This window comes from Nansenia antarctica (assembly GCF_963989245.1).
Source record: "Nansenia antarctica genome assembly, chromosome: 6".
NCBI classification, from domain to species: Eukaryota; Metazoa; Chordata; class Actinopteri; order Argentiniformes; family Microstomatidae; genus Nansenia; species Nansenia antarctica.
This window is the reverse complement of record NC_137676.1, coordinates 47,983,715-48,002,874: the sequence shown is the minus strand read 5'-3', so window position 1 is coordinate 48,002,874 and position 19,160 is coordinate 47,983,715. Positions and strand designations below refer to the sequence as shown.

Below are 19,160 nucleotides of genomic sequence, written 5' to 3'. Positions count from 1 at the left end.
GAAGGGCACACTAGGTTGTAGCAGGGTGAAGGAGGTTGAAGGAGGTTGTAGCAGGGTGGCCAATACTACATTCAGTAGTGTTTTGGCACCTAGGATACTGCACATGTATAGTGACCATTCTTCTCTTCCTTAATTGCTTGCTTTCTCTTGCTTGATAGTTTGTTCTTCTCTGGCCCATTTTGTGTTTCTGTAACTATTTCTGAACATATCCATTGGCTGCCAATGTTGCCAACAGGTTTGACCTAGTCCTAAATGTTGTATAGTGACAAAGAAGAATTGAGCATGCATGAAAGCACATCCAAGCACAAACTTGCACATGGTTACAGCTACAGCTCTATGTATCTTCTTTATCATGTCTGTGAATGTATCAACAGTAGGGCCAAACTTAATTGTTTCAACAGGAATTACAGTGTACCTTTGACCTAATTAATAAATCCACACTGATTGTGTGGAGTTAGGTGATGGACCACACACCTTTCGACTAACATATTTTACTTGCGATTCCATTGAATTTGTATTTAATTTTTAAGATTAAGCATACTTTTTTAGTAATCAGGCTTGTATTCTCTGGGTAAGACAGCGTTATGAATACCAAACAATCCAAACAAGCAATAAAACACAACAACAAGACTCACATTAGACAACAGAGGTGTCGCATCACTGATGCTCAGCACAGAGACAATTCAACTGTCAGGCTGTTTTTTTTACATTGATGCATGTGTACTGTATACTGTACAATGGTTATAATTAATTTATCATGATTTCCTTCACTCTACCCAGGGTAAAAAACGGTTGACTCAATGTCAGTGAAATCTCATAATGTCATTATGCTGTAGGATGTATGATGCATTTAACTACTTTATTGTACATATCTGCATTTTGCTTTCATTTGACAAAACATGCTTTTTGTAGTAACACATTTCAAAGAATTGTCACCACTGCGTATTTCCCTATTTGTTGTAGTTGTGTTTAATGACCAAAAATAGCTTCGAGGAGTTTGAGGAGATAAGCATTTAAGCTTCAGTTTTCCCAATGACAAAATGTGTACAATAGTTTTTCAGCAAATACTCTCTCAGTATAGTCAATTACATATAATCTGAATACCTCTAACCATATTACTTGGAGTATGGTGTTATAGGATGAGATCTTACACTGGAAAGGTTAATTAAGGGGTAATCAAACAAACTCCCTAAAACAAATTCAATATTCTTGAAGATTGTATTATTGCATGCCTTATCACCGTACAGCCTCCTGTCTCTGGCCATGTACATTCCACAGTAACTATGTAACCTCTCCTTCTATTCAACCTGTGAGGGTCCAACCTGTTCTGTCGCTGGTGTGTATGAACAGGGCACTTGCATACTACCCGTAGTATGATAAACTGAAGTTTATGTTTCAATGCTCCTATGAGTATTCATAATGCTTCCATATTCAGTTATTAGAAATGATGATATAACTATCATGTAAATCAAGCATAATGATCAGAGAACTTGGTGCATAACACTCCCTTTATCAATGTGTGGAGAGTGACCTCTAGTGTTGCGTTTGTCAACTGACGTGACGTCTGGAATAATGTTAATGTCACCAATGTCATACATACTATTGTAGAATGTCAATAAGCATCTGAATATGAGGACAGGTGTCCACTGTTGATAGCTCTCTTTCAATTACAGGCAGTCCGCATTGGAGAGAAAGTGAGAAATAATAGAATTGGGACTACATTGCCAATTTAGATTCTACACAACTTTTAGCCTATTAGCTTGCATTCCCCGACTTCGATCTACCCCAAAAGCCAGACATGCACTTGCCGACATTGTTATGCAGATATGATGTTTTTTTAATTATTATTATTTGAAATGTTTTTCTTTAGAAATGTCACAGCATGAATACAAATACATTATATATGTCAATCAAAATATTGCATGACCGCCGATAGTTTCTCTCACAGTTATCATTAATTTGACCATCTTATGTTTGTATATGCCTGCCCATGACTTTGTTTCATGTCTGTAATGATAATTTCCCAAGCAAGACCTTACAGTCGTCTTATAGTCAGCACAGGACGGAATGCATCCCAGTGCAGAAAAACACACAGAAACAACACAATGTTTCTCTCATTACATCGAACTGTTAATACAATTCAATTAGTACAGTGGTGCAATTTTATTGCGGATGAACGGAACTAAATATTTCTGTGAACAATAATAGGCCTAGTACTTAAATGACAGACCATAATGTACAGTCCAAAAAAAAAAAAAAAGATCCGTCTCTGTCATCATAGAAATAGCCATATCCACCCTGAGAACGTCTCTCCCTGCCCATGATGCGAGGAAACCTGGGGCAAAATTGCGCTTCCGCAATAAAAGCGTTAAGGGACTTGATTGACAGTGGTGGGAAACGTATTCCATATAAACTAAGAAAGACCCTAGATGAACTGCAGTCTATCTTTCTCAAAGAGGCACATTGAAACAATTCAGCAATTGCTCGATGCGCGTGACACTGATTCTCTGATGTCTCAAAGTGAAACATGCGCCGTTGATACATGGCAACATTGAGTTATTTCCAGTTTTATGGCTTGATACAAACGAACGACTGATTTAAACATTTGCTGAAAACGATAATGAATTGCATGAAATGCGCTTACAAAAGACCCCATTTTCTTGAGAGAGAATTCGCAGACCCTCTGTCCAAATTATAATTATGACTTTAAGCGCCAATGTTTCTGCCATAGGTTTAGGTCACTGAGTGGATAGGCGGCATGTTCTTATAGTAACTATAACGACATGTATTTGGGGGAGCGCACCGGCACTAAACAATATAGCACTACACTCTTGAGTAGGCTACACCGTTACTCAATAATATGTGCATGACAAGACATATCGTAGGCCTAATTATTTTACAATTAGAAGGGCTTTTCAAGACCATTAGCTTCTCACCTCCTACTATTGAGAGTATGAACAGATGACATGCGTAGTCAATCACAAACTGTATGTGTCATTATTTATTTGTATATATTGTGTATTTTAAGCTACGTTTTTACTTAGTAATATCAAGGTGCACATATGCAAATGCATATGAGTTGGTTTTCAAAGCCTCATTAAGCATGTATTACAGTCTGGGACCATCTTGAATATTACTTCCATTGACACCCCGTTGCAGTTTTTAAAGACTGTAGCCTATGGCTTGAGAAGGACATAATAGCACATACTGTATGTAAAACACAGAGCACAGTTTAACTTCTATAGCACAGGAATCAGCCTCTCCCACTAGCAGATATTTAATTTCTCTTACAGGTAATTTATACAACAAAAACAAAACTTTGGATATCCAAACCGCAATTAATTTTTTACAATTAGCATTTTCTATCATTTGTGTTTTGACATACCTAAATTCTGTATGCAATACAAAGGCTATCATTCACAGACAGTAGCTGAGACTATCAAGATTCCTCGTCAGTTACGATGAGATAAAATTGCACTATTTTAATTTCTATGTCTGCTTTATAATGCAATAAATGCACTAAATGTTACTCTGTACCCACCTCCAATACTGAATATGGTGTCTGGTGTGATAATGATGTCCAAATGTCCCATGATCTCAGAAAAGTGAACACAATGTCCTACTGTACCTGATACAGAGAATACAGAACGTATATGAACACATATGGAAAATTATAATAATTTAAAAATAAACATAACATTTTACTGACGTTTTCTAATGTCTCTTTTTGTTACTATGGAATTACTTTTACTTTTTAAGTAAAGTTTAGGGTTTTTTTCTACTCATTTCCTTGAGTAGTGTAGATTGGAAAATGTGGCTGTAATTAGAAAATATCAAGTGTCACCAATAGAGGTCAGCCTCTCTCTCTTGATGATGCTCCAGCAGTATACATAATAATATGATATTTAAAAATAGAAAAATACAAATAATATTATAATAAGTATTCAACGCATCAATTTTTTAAATTCAAGATATTTCCATTGCAGTTATTCATGAAATTTAGACCAGACATTGGTATTAACTCAATAAAACTAAACAGCTAACTGTAACACTCCAATCCATAAAAAAAAGTTATGTGCAATAAACGGGAATGACAAAGGAAAGAAGTATTGAACACGCTAACTGCAATGTATTTAATACTTGTTGGAGAAGCCTTGTTTCCCATGACAACTTCAAGACACTTCCTGTGATCAGGTGGACTAGGCCAGTCCAAAACCTTTATTTTCTTCCTCTTGAACCAATTGAGAGTCTCCTTTGCAGTATGTTTTGGATCATTGTCCTGCTGGAAGATCCACCCGTGTCTCATCCTCATCATCCTGGTGGATGGCAACAGATTCTTCTCAAGTATTTCGTATCAAGTATTTCCCGATACATGGATCCATTCATCTTCCCGTCGATAATTTGGATTCCACCAGTACCATGTGAAGAGAAACAGCCCCATACCACCTCCAAACTTCACTGTAGTTATGGTATTTCTAGGATCAAATGCAGAGCCATTTCTCCTCCAAAGATGGTGTGTTGTTGCCGAAAAGTTACATTTTTGTCTCATCTGACAAGACTACATTCTCCCAGTTATCTACAGGCGTCTCCAAATGTCCTTTAGCAAACTTCAAACAAGCTTCAACATGCCTTTTCTTCAGTAATGGAGTCTTCCAGGGTGATCGCGAATGGAGACCGACCGTGGTGGTGGAGTGCATCACCTAAACTGTACCTGCTGCTTCCAGGTCTTTCTGGAACTCTGCTCGAACGGTCCTTGGCTCTTGGGCTACTCTTCTGACTAACTTCCTGACTGCATCAATCTTGCGAGGACCTCCTGTTCGTGGTCGAGTGATGTTCCTTCCACTTGCAGATAATGGCCCCAATGGTGCTTATAGGAACATTTAGGAGTTGAGAAATCCGTTGGTAACCAGTGCCATCAACAATCTTGTTGCAAAGGTCTTGGGAGAGCTCTTTGCCTCTACCCATCATGAGATGTTTCTTGCAGGAAAGCTTGGCGACAAATTAGTTGTTTACTTGCATTCAGAGGTGATTCTTTTTCAAAGAATGGAAGTGCTTACCCACCAACATGCACTAACCCAGCTGATTCTAACACAGTTAGGACAATTCATTAGTGGCATAAGCTTTGTCTTACTGCGTTCAATACTTTTTTCCTGTGTCATTCTCCGTTATTGCACACATAACCTTTTTATGGATTGGAATGTTACACTTTCTTTAGCTGTGTAGTTTTATTGAGTTAGAATATAGAAATGTCTGGACTAAACTTCATGTGAATAGCTGGGATGGAAATATGTTGAATATAATTTCTTGGGTTGTGTTGAATACTTATTTCCCCTACTATATATCAGCCTGCCTCTCTCTCTCCCTCACTCTCTCTCTCTCTCCTCCCTCTCTTTCTCTCCCTCTCCCCCCTCACTCTCCACTTTTCTCATTCCTCTCTTTATCATGATGACTTATCCCAATCTATACCAGTTGAAGGCTAAGGCCACACACACCACACTCCAACTGGTGTTTGCATGCCTAGTAGGACACACCAACCCTGGCACTACCATCACTCACAAGGCAGTAGGGTTAATCAGGGCCAGCTGGACAACTATTTTTCCTGACCTCCCTGACCAGGACCTGGCACACAGCACAGGACAAAGAGGCAGGCACAACAGGATCATAGGATGGGAGAGAGGGAAGGAATTAACAAGAGAGGAGAAGGAATTAACAACAAGTGAGCTCCGTCGTGAAGGCATGCCTATACCAACTACGCATCATAGCCAAGATCAAGTCCTTCCTCACCCCCAGCGACCTGAGGAGGGTCGTCCTCATGCTAATATCATCTAGGCTTGACTACTGCAACTCACTATATGCGGGACTTCCTGATAAGACCATCTACCGCCTGCAGCTAGTCCAAAATGCCGCTGCCAGGCTGGTGTCAGGCACCAAAATGAGGGACCACATCTCCCCTGTCCTCATCTCCCTTCACTGGCTCCCAGTGAAGAAGAGAGTGAAGTTCAAAATCTGCACCTTTGTTTTTAAAGCTCTCAACAGTCTCGCCCCACCTTACATCAAGGACCTCCTGGACCAGTCTACCTCCTCAAGGCCCAGACCCAGGCTCAGGTCCGACGCCCAACTCAGCCTGAGGGTCCCACGTACCAACCTCAAGAGGAAGGGTGACCGTGCCTTTGCAGTGATAGCACCGACCCTGTGGAACGCGCTCCCTTCTGCCATCAAGTTTGCCCCCACTCTGGACTCCTTTAGAGCCAAGTTAAAAACCCACCTCTTCCAAAATGACATTCCCTAAATCTACTCCCTATTTGTTGTGAATTGTATGCCTGAGTTTTACGTTTAAGTCGTCTGTGTCTGATTGCTCTCTGTGTTCCTTGTCTTTGTCTTTATCTGTTCCTTTACCCGGGCTGCGCCCCGGGCCGATGTAAAAGTTGGATGGGGGGCGCATTATAAATGAAATTAACATAACAACATAACATAGGGATAGAGAGAGACTCTGGAACTCCCATTTTAGTCCACACTGTTGTTGATGAGCTACATGCTATCTCAAATGGGCATCACCCAGCCATACTGGCCATTATGCTCCATTTCCTTACAGAAGCTTCTTGCCATTTCCTCATGATGATGGTGGTGGTGATGATGCACCATCTGTCATGTGTTTGAGGATGTCAGTCAACATCAGTCAGTACCCTCTCACTCAATGAGGCAGGCCGAGATATACCACTTCCTGAATGTTCTCAGATTCACTCACGTGCTTGACACATGTTCTAGATTGATTAATATATAACCAATTTAGGGTTAGGGTTAGGGTCAAAACAATATCTCATATATGTACTGTACATATTGGTTGGGTAATAATACCATCTGGTGATGATTTCTAGACATAAAAATATTTCAGACCTGCAAACAGACAATATAATCCTATTTAGCTGTAACCCTAGTTCTAGCTGTGACACATCTTTTCATTTTGTCTGGCTCCCTCAATTAGCAGAAACTCCTGCCAGGCCATTTCATTGCTTTCTAAAGGCTCTCTTTCTATAGCTGCAAAATATTGAAGCAACATGTTCCAGAGTATCAGGGGTTTAAAGGTGTCAGCGCTCTGTCCTGGCAATAGTCACAGCTCAGCTCACCCCCTCCTCATCCCCCTCTCTGTCAGCCATATTGGGAGGTGTCACTTTATCCCTCCGTATTATTCACAGCCACCTGTCCACCACTGTCCCCTAGGAGCAATGTTGAAGTCATGCATACAGTTATCCACATAAATATGTTCTTGGGTAAAATAAAGTTCAGCTGGATATCTAAATGACCCTCTATATCCCCTTGCCTGTGTGTATTTCATAGACTATGGGGGAGTTACATTGCTATTTCATAGTTGATGGTACTTTCCCCAACATTAGTTTATTTGCTCTGATCAGGTGTCAATTCTATGCACAATAAAATTAAAAAATTAAAAAAACAAATGACTTAAATAGAATGAGATTACCACACATGTTTGATATTTCTCTTTCAGTGGGCAGGGGAGCACGCACAATCATAACTGTGTGTGATGGAAACAAGACATATTGGCCATTACATTTCTGACAAACATCAGCATGGTGAATGAACAATGTTGGTTGTGGGAACAACAGCAGATTGCTTTGACCCAACAGGGCAATAAAGTGTGAGAGGAATGATTGGCTAAGCTAAGTAAATTAGCTGGTACGAAGGTAGGCAATGGTTAGGACGGATGATTGACTTGTTGTTTAATTTCTAGTTTGTTGCTTAAAGAGTTCTTTACATACAGAGATAACCTTGCAGGTGTGAGGTGTGGGGCATCTGTCTCTGGCTGATTAGGGGTGTAACTTTTTGACTGGACCCTTCTGGTGGCCTGCAGTAACTACAGGGGGGGCTTGACTCCCATGCACTCTCACTAACTCAAAGGGTTCCATCTGCTGAGCCATTCAAACATACCACAGTATAGGACTATCACAGATGACCAAATTAGAACACAGATTTCAGACATGGGCAAACTACTATTTCAGCTCTATTTTAATCTATGAAAAATTTAAATAAAATAACCCACCCTTTTTGTAACGTTAATGAATTAGGAAAATGTGATTGATTACAAGCTACAAGGGGGAATTGCTTCAGTACAATTAGATCTTACTTTGAAGATAAGAAAAATCTCCAAGTCACAGGGTTTCAATGCAAATGCTGTCTACAACCGACCAGGGAAGAGTCAACAAATAGATAATGATAAGCTGAACAATCGCTCTGTTTATCAAAAGCTATTTTGTGGGCTTGCCAATATATTACCATCCACCCAGATACAAATCAAGGCTGCTCAATACCCTTGTGGAAAAGTATTTGGATTGCTGACACATTTTTTCAGACAAGTTAGTTATAGTTAGTTAATTACTCACTTATAGTTTGACCAATGAACTCACTGTGGTGCAGATGAAAGCAACTAATCACCCAACAGTGGAGTCGTCTATGAGCTCTATTGTCTTCAACTCTGGTGCTATTTATCTTAGGTGCTACGTCAATGTAATGATTCAATTTGTTGCCACAAAAGCCTTAAGCAGCAAGCTTGCGGGCCTAATAAAACAACTTGTATAGGGCCAAATTAATAAACTGAATGACTGACAGGTATTAGTCCTTACAAATGGAAAAGCAAGGCAATGAAATTAGTCATTAAAAATGGTTATCATATCAGGAGCTGTGCTATTGATGGTGAATTTGAAGAAGTGCATGGACTCTTCAGTACAGTAATAGATTACTTATTGCCATGTGCAAACGCCAAGATTAATACAAATACATATTATATGTTATAACTTAAATTAAACTAAAGGTCACATCTGACATTTCCAATAATGCTCTTGTAATTCCATTTTTGTTATAGGATTATAGGGCAAAAGCACACATTTGTAGTCGTCGGGGAGAACATTGGGACGGATGTTGGAAAGTCAGTGAAATAGCGTGCGCCCATTGGCTGTTGAAGCCAAGTATAAAACGCCGCAGTGTTTAATACAACCACATAAACTGCGGTCATCCTTTGAGCGCTACACGCCAGAACACCGCGCTCAACCAAGGACGTTTTTTCGCGGTTTTTGTTGTTTAGTTTTCTTTGAAATCGTGTGTTCTTTATAATCACAATGAAGGAAAAGAGGAATACACAGCCGTTGGTGGTGAGATGTAAGCTGGTTCTTGTTGGAGATGTTCAATGCGGGAAAACGGCGATGTTGCAAGTCCTAGCGAAGGACTGTTATCCAGAGGTATGCGAGCTTTGCTATCATGATGTTTCAATAGCATGTATGAAATCTTATCATGTGTTCTGCAAAGTTTCCATTGTCTCTGCTATGTTTATTTCATATTCTCTCATGTAATACATGTCTAAAATGTCATTGATCAATAGATTGAAATGTAAGAGCATCCTTTACAGACTGGCTGCATGCTGCGTATTTGCTCGAATTCGGTTCTGATCCGATTATGCTCATCCTGTGATCATCACATCATTTTGATATTGCTTGTGGAAGTCAATGTCAACATACATTTGTTTATTATTATAATAAGTCATCTTCCTCTGTGATTTATAATTCATGAAATCTGTACAGAAATAATTGGCATTAATCGATTATTTCTGATTAGAAAAAACTGAAATGATAGCCTACTAAATGTTAAATTTCACGCAATTGTTTTCACCTTAAATTTCAAAGAGAGGCTCCCTTTCAACTTAATAATAGTAATGCATTTGTAAGGTAAATTCCATACTAATTTTGGAATGTCTTGACTGAGTGATTGACACCTCCTTACTAATGACACTATGCTAATTTGCTTCTCAGACCTACGTGCCCACGGTGTTTGAGAACTACACAGCCTGTCTGGAGCTTGAGGAGCAGCGCGTAGAGCTCAGTCTGTGGGATACTTCAGGTAAATGTTATCCTGGCCTTCCACTGTGGTCTTTGAGGTGTTGATGCCAGGCAATGGATGTCTTGTGTCTTTGATGTTGTATCATTATAGTAGTACTGGTACCTGCATCCTCTTATGTAGGGAATGTAGACGTACCAGAAGTGCTTTCATTCCATCATATCCCCATATAGTGTTTGTTTGTTTTGCAGTCATGATTGATTTTGGTCTGAGATTGTTTTCTGGAGAAATTTGTGTTTTATATGTGATTTCCCCTTGATGCCAAACCTCGAGCTGTGTGTTGATTGAAATCAGATTGGCCTGTGGAATGTATAGAGACCAGATTTCTAAATTTCTCAGATTATTGCACAGTAGACCTGTTGTGTCTAATGTTTGTAGTTAGGGGGGTTACTACTTATCATTGCATATGGGAATCCACATCTAGATTGTTATTAGGCCTATAGCTTGTTTATTTGACTCCCTTTTTATGATAGCTTAATTGAAGGAAGCTTTTGAGGTTATTTAGCATTTATGTAATTCTTTTTTTATATAATTAATATCTTAAAAACTAGTCCATTGACATTCACAGTCATTAACAATCAATTTCCCCCACACTGCTGCGCATTATGATCCACATCTAGCCTAGTCCTCATTTGAGACGTATATGCCATGTCAACCACAGTAGGTCAGGTTGGCTGAGCCACAGGTATTAAAGTGTGCAAGAGACCCACTTGTGTATGTGATGGGATGTTTTTGCACTTTTTTTCAGAATGAAATGCGCTGAAACAGAAATAATGAATGTAATTTTGGCCAGTGTAAATCCTGTCTTTTTAATCCCAGCCCTGGGCCTTGATCTGATAGGTCTGTGTGGTGTGGTGCTTGTGGATGGGCAAAGGGAGAAGGTTTTGGTAGCAAATGAGAGAGAGAGAGAGAGAGAGAGAGAGAGAGAGAGAGAGAGAGAGAGAGAGAGAGAGAGAGAGAGAGAGAGAGAGAGAGAGAGAGAGAGAGAGAGAGAGAGAGATGGTGATGGTGATGACCTGCATTCTTCCTCATGTTGGTCAGGTCACCTGCCCACACACTGGAATGGCTTGACAGACATGTCTACACCTTCAAAATGTGTGAGGATTTGAGAGAATGCTCTCTTTCTCTCTCCCTCCCTCCCTTTCTCCCTCTCCATTCTCTTCTTTCTTTGTCTATGTGATTGACAGCAGTGACCATATTTAAAGCATCATGACTAGGGCCACCTAACATACAGTACCATGGTGGTGACAGGGCCAGCTAGCTAACTGATGGTCATGCCAAAGAGTTTCCCCTCATTGTAATCTGCTGTAATTACATGAGGCTGTGCTGCTTGCCGCCCATGCCTGGGCGCTGAGTGAGTCTCCTCATTACCCAGGCTTCTCTCCATTGATTGGACTCACCTCATCATTGGGTGCTGTGGCATCTCTGTCTCTCTCTCCCTTGCTAAGGCCTGCCTGGGATTTACAGGCAAAAATCAATCCAGTGGTTTTAATCAGGCGGACATTGGACATGCTTGAGGGCGGAGAGAGAGGAACTGCCTCCTCACACTAAACACTATAGGGCTCTAACTCATGAATACTGAATGACGATGCCTGGTTAGATTGTTTCAGAGTCATTTATGCTTGTTTGAATTAACTTGCTGATGAATTTCTTTTTTAAGAATTATAAGATGATTGCTTGTTGGATACATAAATTAAATTGATCTGGTGTGGTCTTACGTACACATTAGCTTGATGAAACCATCTGCATGCTAGAAAAATATTCAGACATCATTAGAAAGTATAGAAAATATTTAATTGATATATTGATTGTGGTTCTGTAATGTTTTTGCAATATATCTGATCTTTTTCCAAATCAATTGGAGTGAGACTTTTCTAATGAGAACCAAGTGTAGACTCATTCATTTTGAATGTTAGAAGATATTGTTATAAGAAGTCAGAACCAAGGATCATTCATCTTGATTTTGAGTAGCTTTCCCAAAAGTTCCCAAAACGTCCAGAATCCTCTAATTTGATGAGGATACTTCTTTGTCCAACAGCACCTCGGCTAGGCCACTTCTGCTGTTTTTAACTCAAGTGACGGCAGAGAATATGGAAATGTGTCAGGAGCACTCATGCCTCTCAGTGTTTTATGGAAGGTATCAACAAATATCCCTCTTCTTTCTATCCATTGTTTTCGTAACGTCTTCCCTTCCCTAGTAGTGCTTTTAGATGAGACCAGCAGAAAGCGATATGCTGGTTGACTTTGAACTATGAGAAACGTTTTCATGAATGATGCCAGGATATGAATTGTCATTCTTAACCTGTTTGTGTTAGCTGTGTCAAATCCGCTTAGATGTATTTTTTATGAACAAAGATAGTCTTATCCTCCCCGCACCATGAGTTGAACAGGGCAAATGTGTAACTAAGTCTGAGCAATCTAGTGTTTTGGGTTTGACTGTGAGTTAAATGGACTGCACTTACTGTATATAGCGCCTTTATCCAAGCGCCTTACAACAGCCTCTCATTCACCCATTCACATACCAATGGCGGCATGCTACCATGCAAGGCGCCGGCCCGCTCACTGGGAGCAATTTGGGGTTCAGTGTCTTGCCCAAGGACACTTCGACATGTGGCCAGCTGGGCCTCGAACCACCGATCTGCCGACCTTGTGATCATTAGACGGCGGCTCTACCTCCTGCGCCACAGCCTCCCACATAGATACCCCTTGGGCATTTTAGGAAAACCTAAATCAATTATTTAGGAAAACCTAAACCAATTATCATTGATTTTTGGTTGCATCTTTGTATTTCGGTCATAACGGAAATGGTATAGTGCGGCAGTGTCTGTAAAAGGTTTTCTTGTTGTAATATCCTTTTCAGCATGGTCTGAACTTTATCCTGATTTATCACAATCTCTCATTTTAATTCTAGTTCTGTTTTTAACCTCATGAGCATGAAGTGTCTAGTATTGTTAGGTTACATTATCCCATTATTGATCTACGCTATGTACAGTATCATTTTTAAAACATCTTAACATTTGTGAGCGCAATGGAGGTTTATAAATGTTTCTAGAGTCTGAAATGAAGAAAAAAAATTGTAACTTTCGGAACTTATTGTACAGTAATATGTGTTTATTATAAAACTTAAAATATATATTAATATACATTTAATTAATTGGGGCGAGTAACATTAAAATAAAATAAGGATTACTCATACATTTGTGATCACACTTTGAAAATCAATAAATCCTCAGTATGCAATAGAACAGGGGTCGGTTGCACCACTTCTTACTAAGTACAAACTAACCCTAGTTATAGTGTAAGTATTTACTAAATCAAGATTTAGTCACTACTAAACTTGAATGGGTTGCACCAAGCACACTAGTTATGACGTAGAGCTTAGTAACTACTAAATATTTATACATACCCCTAGGGTGGTGTGAGTTATAACTAACTCGTAGCTAACCGTAGTTACCTCAGCGGAGATAAAGTAGCCTGCTGAAGCAGGGGAAACCAGACTATCTTAGCAACGTAATGTTGCTAGCGAAGTTTCCCACAGAAGTGGGGGGAAAAACGTCAGATCAGATATATAAACGGGTTATTTTGATAAACTGGACACATTTTGGGAATATATATGGCTACTTTCTCGCCTGAAAACATATTAAAACTTCATAAAATGACATATTAACACTTGTAGAGCCAAATTAAAGCTTTTAGCCAAAATTGAGGATTTAAAAACGGTAAGTATTTACTAGCTAAGATTGGCAGAAGGTTGGCGTGGTGCAACCGAAATTAGTAAACAACTAGTTTGAAACTAGCTAGTAACTACTAGGGGTTTAGTAACTACTAAATGCCTACATTTAGTAATGACTTACGCCAAATTGATGCAACCCAGGCCAGCAGCATATCCCACCAACATTAGACAACTATGCAGAAAAAACTGAAGCTGTTGAAATATATTTGTAGTCAATATGTACCGTAAGTCAATTAAATCAATGGTTAGAGTGTAGATTAACTGAAACACTAGACAACAGTGCTCAGGCCAATTCGTAGCGAAGTGCAGATGTGTGGTAAGTTAAATACGGGCCTAAGTATCCATTGGGTTAGGAAGTTCATGGTACATCAAGACTTTAAATGTTGTATTTATGTAAATAATAATAATAATAATAATAATAATAATAACAAATGTTTTATTGCCATTGTCAGTCAATTGTTGGAATTTGGTATTTGATGCTCTAGGCAAGGGGTCGGCCATAGACGGAAACGCTGGAGCAATTAGTGGTTAAGTGCCTTGCTCAAGGATACCTCGACACATGGTCAGTCGGGGTTCGAACTGCCGACCTTGCAATCATTAGATGCCGGCTCTATCTCCTGAGCCACTGCCGCCCCTAAATAGGCAACATTAGACGATGACCATCAAGTGATAAAGTTAAGTCAACTTTGAAAAATAACCATCACATAACAACGACTAATCCAACATAGCAAAAGCTATAGAGCTTCAGTCTTGCATTTTGACATTTAAAAAACGTTCAATAACAATAGTCTCAGAGTCAGAAGCGTTGTTATGCATCAGTATATCATGTCCATGAGGTTGTAGCAGCACAGCACAGTTTGCCCAGAGGGATGGGTATGTCTCTAAATCTGTGTGAGTCATCTCATCACTATAGCATTCATCTAACTGACTCCACGAATGTCCCATTCTAAAATGGCTTCGCTAATGATGTGGATGAGGCATTGCACTTATTGATTAATACACCCAAAAGTAGTGTATGTCCCTGCCACTGCCCCTCCCCCCTGTACACAACACTAGGCTCCTCTCCTCTTACCCCACTTCTATGCTGGCCCACTTTCCAGTTCCATCTCCTTGACATTTTGCTTTGGGCATTGCATCATAGATAATGATGACCGGACTTCAGCCATAGGAATTTGGTGATGCCCTTTTTTTAAATAACATGTTTCATGCATCAGAAACTCTCCATCTGTCATGGCAAGCCGGGTTTAAAGAACGAACATGTGGCCCACTCTGTAATGCAAAGCTGTGCAGCTCGTCTGTCCATTGAGCTGTGTTTTGAGGCTGTAGGAGACGGCTCCTCTGTGATCTCACACCACAGGTGGTGAAGAATTAATGGTAGTGGAGGTCTCACTGTGATGTTCCAAAAGGCACTCTCCCTCCCTTCTTCTTCCTGTTGCCTTTTGTACCACCTGGTTATTGGCAACACACATTAGAGAAACAGCTTTCTCCAGGAAATGGCTTTGGAAGGTTTAGTTTGGAAGCGGTCAACAAAAAGAGCAGCACATAGATATTTCTCAACCTCCCCCATCTAGCGGGGTGACTAATTTGTCTGCCTTAATTGAAATGGCTCCTCAGCCCCCCTCTGTGCATGTCCATCGATTTCTGCATTTAGATCAGTGACCATTTAATGCAGCGTCACACCCGTGCTTGCTGCTTTGTGACTTCCCTGTGTGGGAGACAGACACACCGAGGGCTCTTAATCTTCACAGGGACGAGGGATGCTAACCTCAATGCCGACACAGACAGACTGAAGTGATCATCCTCACCGTGCCTTTCAACTGCATCCATGGCTCTGATATTTGCTAATTATGTCTGTTCTCAAAGTTGTAATGATGTCACATCAGGCCAGGATGTACAGCAGACAGTGTCATGATATACATGTCGTGTATGACTTATTGACAATGAGAGTGATCGTATCCCCAATGTAAAAACATCAAACGTTCTAGTAGATAATTACTCCGCTTTATATTTCTCAGATGGGCAAAACCACTTGTGAAAAAAAGTGATTAAACAATGAAAGTACTTGCAAAGGATTTCGATACGGACTAGTAATGCAACAAGCTAATCCTATTGTTCCTCCTGCAGCAATGTTTACATCCACTCTGGTCATCAAACACTAAGGAATTCTAGCACAGCTTGTCTCTATTCAACGCACGTCTCCCAACAGCTGGCGAATTCAATTCTCCCCTTTGATAATGTGGAAAATCATTAACTATTTATGGAACAGATATATATGCACATAGCAATGTTGTGTGTGCTCTTTTAGTGGCTGAGGTACATTTTTGGGTGTTGTTTTGTTCATTGTAAGTCAATTAGCAGAGTTATGTAATACTTAATGAACGATTGCGTTGTCTAGTGTCTATCTATAGCCGTAAGAGGAAGAACGCCCATTGAGATTCATATGTAATCAGAATAAACATGTTCATCTCTCTGAGCCTCTCCTTCTTCTTCTTCTTCTTCTGAGTTCTTTTGATCTCATGATCTGATATGGGATTCACCTTTGACTGATGCCAAATTCAACCAAACAAAAGGACAGACTCCAGTTAGCTTGATGTGTGTGTGTGTATGTGTGTGTGTGTGTGTGTGTGTGTGTATTCGTTTGCGTGTACGCGTCTGTTTGTGGCCCCAATGCTGTTCAACAGAGGAATGTCTTTAGCTGTAGGTGGGTGGGCGGGCAGTTGCGGTGTAAAATGATTGATTGGCAGTTAAGGCAAGCCTTTATGGAGGGGTGGGAGGAATGCTTGATGCAGATGGTGGATTCCAAGGCTGTTGCTGTGGTAACGGAGGACTGTAGGTATTGCGCACGCGGAGGATGTTGGTGGGAAGCGGGAGGGGGGGTGGGTGGCTTACTTAAGGATTCTGAGCATGAGTGGGAGCGTCTGCCTGCCCCGAGCCCCACTGTTCCACTTGCGTAATCCACTGCTAAAAAAGATCAATGAGGATTTAGTGCTTGATTGTCATCTTCTCCCCCTCTGAAATAGCAATAGAGGGAGAGGGGAGGGAGAAGGTGCAGGTTCAGGACAGCAATGTCAGGCTCAGCATGAGAAGTGATGGCCCTCATGGATAATCCCTGTCATCTGTCTGTCTGTCTTACTGTTGGTCGATCTGTCTGTCTATCAGTCGCTCTCTCCTGTACACTAAAACTACAGTATTCACATAGAGAGAACGGACAATGTGCAATAAATATCTTAGAATATCTGGTATATTAAAAAAGATATACCGGTAACTTCATTTCCAACAAAAAAGAGAATGTTTTTTTTTATTGTATACTCTTTTACGTAATTGTGTTGTCCTAACCTCTGATATTGACTATCCTCTCCTAGGCTCCCCATACTATGATAACGTGAGGCCCCTCTGCTACAGTGACTCTGACGCGGTTCTCCTCTGTTTTGACATCAGCCGTCCAGACATCGCTGACAGTGGTCTCAAGAAGGTAATGGGCCTGAAATAATCAGAGCCTTAAAGAATCTACATTTTTATTGTCTTTTTTTTGGTTTTGCATATGGACAGAGAGAATGCACCAACACATTGAGCAAACAGTAGTAGTAGTAGTAGTAGTAGTGTTGAAGCATAGTGTCTATAGCTTAACTTCTCAACACTTGTCTCTAAATTAGTTTAATTCCAAGTCCTCAAAGCTGCTGTCTCAAGTCATCTAATTTATCCAGCCTTCAGACTCAAATCATTTCACTATTTGGTTTTACTGACTTTATATATTTGTATTTATTTAAAAACGTATTTTTAAGCTTTTAATCCAAAGCGATTTACAGTTACGAATTACAAATTACAGAGACATTCCCCCTGGAGTAACTAAGGGCTAAGTGCCTTACTCAAGGGCACACTAGTGGTGGTGTTTCAGGCGGCTAAGCAATCTCATTCTGCTTATGTTAATTAATTCCATGTAATTATAATGAATACATCCAAATGAATGTCTTTTGTTTCCATAGTGGAAGACTGAGATCCTGGATTTCTGCCCCAGCACACGCATCCTTCTCATTGGCTGCAAAACCGACCTGCGCACAGATGTCTGCACACTGATGGAGCTGTCCAATCAGAAGCAGACCCCCATTACCCATGAGCAGGTGAGATTGAGATAACAAATCACTCAACTAAGCCGGGTACACACATAAAGATAATCTGGCCGATTTTGGCCCGATTTCCCCCCTTCCGACCAAGGACAGCAAACGCCCGATTATCGGATGGCTCTAAAGATTATCCTACAAGATTATCCTGTGGTATGAGGTGTGTTAAGAGTCCATTTCTCCCGACAATCTGCTCGGAAAATGGTCGGGCCGGCGATCGTAAATATTAAACATGTTCAATATTTACGATCAAAAGTCGTTGTGTGTGGGCAACTCCCGACAACTCCCGAGTCTGATTGTGACGTGGATGGAATGTAGCCAATCAAGAAGCGAGCTGACTTCTTCTTTTCGTTCTTTGGCACTTTATTTGCCCTGTCGCACATTGGCTGCCTCGTACAGGTCAGTCAGGGTACTACGTTTGATTTCTGGCTTGGGGGACGAGACTCTAGACTGTCGTAGGACTGATCTTTATGTATGTGGTGTGCTGTATTGGGAATATCGGAGCACACCACACACAATACGATCAAAACTGTTCAATCCATGATGTGTGGGGTCTCTCAGATAAAAAATCTGTTAAGATTTAGAAAATCTTTATGTGTGTACCAGGCTTAACAGATTATACTCCATGACAAACCGGTGGTCATGTGGTCATGTATTGTTATGGAAGCAGTTAGAATAGTGTAATAAAAGAAACAATATTTCTTGCGCACTATACTCAAGATAGAAAAAGAAAACTATAAAAGCAACAAGTATAGAAAGTACAGCAGAAAAGAGGCTGTGCCGTGAAAACAAATCATGATCAATCAATAATAAAATGGAACCGACGGCACTGAGCACATTCCTTGGGTCCTACTCCCTCTCCTCTCCTACCCTCCCCCTTACTCTCCCAGGGTTCAGCCATGGCTAAGCAGTTGGGTGCCGAGGCCTACTTGGAGTGCTCGGCCTTTACCTCAGAGAAGAGCATCCACAGTGTGTTCCGCACCGCTGCCCTGGCCTGCATCAACAAGCTGCAGCCGCTGCCCAAGACCAGCCCCACCCGCCGCCTTTCCAAGAGACTCCTCCACCTGCCCAGCAAGTCGGAGCTGCTCTCCTCCACCTTCAAGAAGGAGAAGACCAAGAGCTGCTCCGTCATGTGAGTGGAGACCCCAGGCGGCACTCCCACATGCAGCTCCCAGCCCTGCTGCCTGTCTTTGGTTCGGGGAAGGGGGGGTGGGCACGATGGTTTTATCAGAGAAGGGCTCCCTGCTGAATCCTTCCTCACCCCCCCTCCAAATGGAAAACCCCATCAGAACAGGTGGACACCCAGCTGTCCACTTTGTCCTGAACTTTTCAGTGCATATCCATCTTTTTCAGTACCCTATCTATGCTTTTCAAATTGAAGTTTGATATCATCAGCTGTCAATTGTTCC

General features: G+C 40.8%; 1 protein-coding gene across 1 annotated transcript; it reads left to right on the top strand.

Annotated features, from left to right (window-relative positions):
* Positions 1 to 9,128: 9,128 nt before the first annotated feature.
* On the top strand, positions 9,129 to 18,887 carry rnd1b (Rho family GTPase 1b; the record flags this gene model as incomplete). Its single annotated transcript, XM_080533328.1, has 5 exons — positions 9,129 to 9,248; positions 9,816 to 9,903; positions 16,996 to 17,105; positions 17,617 to 17,751; positions 18,642 to 18,887. The coding sequence occupies 5 exons, from the start codon at positions 9,129 to 9,131 to the stop codon at positions 18,885 to 18,887; spliced, it is 699 nt and encodes a 232-aa protein (XP_080389454.1).
* Positions 18,888 to 19,160: the final 273 nt, after the last annotated feature.